The 1729-nt window shown below is 40.2% G+C and overlaps 1 protein-coding gene across 1 annotated transcript in view; it reads right to left on the bottom strand.

Annotated features, from left to right (window-relative positions):
* The window catches only part of LOC101862788 (nuclear nucleic acid-binding protein C1D), a 9358-nt gene extending 8272 nt beyond the window's left edge, over positions 1-1086 (bottom strand). The window contains exon 1 of the mRNA XM_005094345.3: positions 823-1086. Within this exon, the coding sequence (XP_005094402.1) occupies positions 823-954 (132 nt within the window). The 5' untranslated portion in view covers positions 955-1086. The remainder of the gene's footprint in view (positions 1-822) is intronic.
* Positions 1087-1729: the final 643 nt, after the last annotated feature.

The following is a 1729-nucleotide window of genomic DNA, read 5'->3' as shown; positions in this document are numbered from 1 at the left end:
GTTTAGGGTGAACGCGAACCGGGTGAGAATTGCCACAAGACTCGCTTGCACTATTCTCACTCCGGGTGAGAATAGAGGTGGCCATACTAAATATCCATGCATCACTGACTGAAACCGACTGACTGAAACCGGCAGTGGACACTCCCCCTAAAAGAAGCTTAGTTCCGTGAACGTAGCCTCAACAGCACCTGCAAAATGCATTCAGGGCGCCGTGAACGTAGCCTCCCAACTACGTTCACGAGCCTGCAGACTACATTCACTGCGCTATGAACATAACCACTGCCGACATCTTAACCTCTAGATCTAGGCCACAGAAGCCCCCAAACTAGAACTTATAGACCAAGAATCTAGATCTATATCTAGATCTAATTCAACATTGAGAGTGACACTCATTGAGAGTGGTAAACCTAAAAATTAATTGATGATTGGGAACAATGACTTCCGTAACAGGCAACTACCCAATGAAACACAAAAAAAGAAGAGACGTAAATTTTGCTCTGCCTTTTAACGCCGTGACCCTATCCAGGACTTTCATAGTAAAACTGGTCGCTCTTTTCTTTACAGTTAGGCTACACTACAGAACTACAGAATTCCTCCCGATGATTGAATTCATGGTCATGTCATTGTTAAATTATTATTATTGACGCTTCGGTAGATTTAGTTCCCACACAGCAATTGTGCTGTTTGGTCCTGGCAAGTATAGGGGGGTTTCAGGGGGCTTACCCCCTACTCAGCCTGACCTAATAAAAATATGGTAGATCTACATCTATTCTATAAAATTCTAAGTCACTAATGAGTCTAAGTCTTTACACCAGCACTTACCTTTTCAACAATTTCTGCTCTGGTCAAAGAGAACATGTGTGAAAGGCTGCCTTCTAATTCGGACAAATGAGTGTCAAATTTGGCTAGCTTCTCTTTCAATTCTCGAGGAATACCATCGTCACTCCCAGTCATGTTGACGCCGCCTTATAATAATGTCTCTCTATAATTTTTGGCAGCAATATTTACCGGGCAGCGTGTGAACAATGTAGATCTAGGCCTTGATGAACGTCTAGTCGTCTTCTTGTGTCGTCTGTCTTGCCTACTTACTACCAGAGACGTGTCTCTGCTACTACTTTCACTTTTCTTCAAGTCGTCCTTTTCGTATTCAAGACACGGAAGAGCTCTTTCTTCCTTCAATAACATTCTCCATCCGGAAAGCCTGGCCTATTAATTAAAGCACAAAAAAAAATAGTACCCAAATAAAAGGCACTTGATAGACACGTTGGCCTGTTTCCAAATCATATTTTCGGATACCGATTAAACCTGTCTATTGTGTAGACAATTTTTGTCCAAAATATTGTACAAATGACAACATATCATTTTTTTTATCTGCACAGAGAGTAATAAGCATAAATATAAAATAGATGATGAATTATAATATATGTGCAGGTCATTTTGCGCGAATTTGCAAAGAAAATGCCTGTACCTCACCGGCGGTTCAATAATAGGCTGTTGTGAAACCAGTAAGGCCTACTTTATTAAAAAAGTTGCGCTCACTTTTGGTTTCTGATTTTTTTACACCTTTGTTTACAAAACATAATTTTGAATTTCATGTTAACGGGTTATTATTGACGTAGAGAATTTTACAACTGGCTTCGGTACGACCGAGAAAAAAACAACAACAACAAAATTAAGACCCAATGGAAACCAACCTAAACAATAACATGTTACAAACACATACCCCCCC

This window comes from Aplysia californica, unplaced genomic scaffold (genome assembly GCF_000002075.1).
Source record: "Aplysia californica isolate F4 #8 unplaced genomic scaffold, AplCal3.0 scaffold00080, whole genome shotgun sequence".
Taxonomy (NCBI): domain Eukaryota; kingdom Metazoa; phylum Mollusca; class Gastropoda; order Aplysiida; family Aplysiidae; genus Aplysia; species Aplysia californica.
This window is presented reverse-complemented; position numbering and strand designations above follow the sequence as displayed.